At 40.1% G+C, this 1,685-nt stretch overlaps 1 protein-coding gene across 4 annotated transcripts in view; it reads right to left on the bottom strand.

Annotated features, from left to right (window-relative positions):
- The window catches only part of LOC106875173 (DNA repair protein XRCC4), a 48,094-nt gene that overhangs the window by 12,807 nt on the left and 33,602 nt on the right, over positions 1-1,685 (bottom strand). For all 4 annotated transcript variants that reach the window (XM_014923203.2, XM_014923206.2, XM_014923204.2 and 1 more), the window contains one exon: positions 992-1,048. In XM_014923203.2, coding sequence (XP_014778689.1) covers positions 992-1,048 — 57 coding nt within the window. The remainder of the gene's footprint in view (positions 1-991; positions 1,049-1,685) is intronic.

The following is a 1,685-nucleotide window of genomic DNA, read 5'->3' on the forward strand; positions in this document are numbered from 1 at the left end:
TATAGTACTGGATTTTTGCAGCATTTTGAATTTTTTTAAAACATATTCTTGCAATTGTCTGATAATACAGACATAGACTTGCCCAAATAAATTAACATTGATATTTTTTTCACCGTTGTTACAATCATCAGAAATGGAACTGTCAAAGCGTGATATTCTGCTATTCAACTTCAAAAAAGGATGTAAAACAGCTGAAACTGCTCGCGATATCAACGAAATGTGACTGTTTGGTGGTGCACTGCTGGACTCATCCACTATAACTTCTTAAAACCTGGAAAAACCATTACTGCAGAAACACATTCCCACGAAATTGCCAAATTGAACGGAAAGCTGCTACTCTTCCATCCCAGACTGGTGAGGAGAAGAGGGCCAATCATTCTTCATGACAATGCTCAACCACACGTTTCATAATGATGCTCCAGAAGTTGAGGGAACTTGGCTAAGAAGTCCTTCCCCACCCAGCTTACTCCCCAGACCTTTCCCCTAGCAACAACCACTTTTCAAGCACCTTGATGGTTTCCTGCGAGAGAAGGAGTTCAAAAATCAAAGCGATGCTGAAAGTGCATTCAAAGAGTTCATCATCTCCAGAACTCCTGATTTTTATGATACCGGAAAAAACAAACTTGTAATTTGTTGGCAAAAATGTGTTGATTGTAATGGTACTTACTTTGATGAATAATATTTCTGCATTGTTGAAATATATTGTGATGAATTTCATATTTCAAAACATTGCTTACTTTTTATTCAGCCTGATATATATATATATATAAGACTCCCAAGCATATAATATATTCATGTCAGCTTTGTCAGGTCATTTCATAACATAAAGCCTTAGACACAAAATAAAGAGCAAATCAATGAGAATACCTTGCCACCATTTCCTACATAACCTATGGCCATGGGGGCCACAAAAAAATTCTTTAATCTCCTAATTAATACATAAACAAATAAATGAAATTTTTCGAAAGAAAGCTTTTGATGAATCCATTACCTTGGAATACAGCTCCTGTTCCATTGTCTCTTTGGTACCAACAAGTTTATCTAAACGCTGGAAAACAAAATACATCAATACATCAATATAGGCACATTGTGGGTGTGTGATAAAAAGCTTGCTTCCCAACCACATGGTTCCAGATTCAATCCTATTGTGTGGCACCTTGGGCAAGCATCTTCTACTACAGCCTTCGGGCTGACCAAAGCCTTGTGAGTGGATCTCATAGATAGAAATGGGCATAAGAAGCATCAAATGTGGTGTGCAAGACAGACAACTGGGCTGGAATGGTCATGTACTGTGGATGGACGAGGAGAGCTGTGTGAAGAAGTGCCATTCCCAAACAGTGGAAGGAATCCAGGGCAGAGGGAGACCCAGGAAGACATGGGATGAGGTGGTGAAGCATGACCTTCGAACGTTGGGTCTCACAGAGGCAATGACAAAAGACCGAGACCTCTAGAGATGTGCTGTGACTGAGAAGACCCGGCAAATAAAGTGAGCCCACAGCTGTAACCTACACCAGTGTCACATGACCAGCCCACTCAAAGTACTTTGGATCATAGGGCAACATGCCATGCTTGAGGAGACCTGTTGAGTCAAGTACATCAACATCAGCAATATCAAAATCAAATCAAATGGAAATTGTAGTTGTGAGCCCCATGCTGGTAGCATGTAAAAAGCACCATCCGAACAT

The sequence above is a fragment of the Octopus bimaculoides genome, chromosome 25, assembly GCF_001194135.2.
Source record: "Octopus bimaculoides isolate UCB-OBI-ISO-001 chromosome 25, ASM119413v2, whole genome shotgun sequence".
Classification (NCBI taxonomy): Eukaryota; Metazoa; Mollusca; class Cephalopoda; order Octopoda; family Octopodidae; genus Octopus; species Octopus bimaculoides.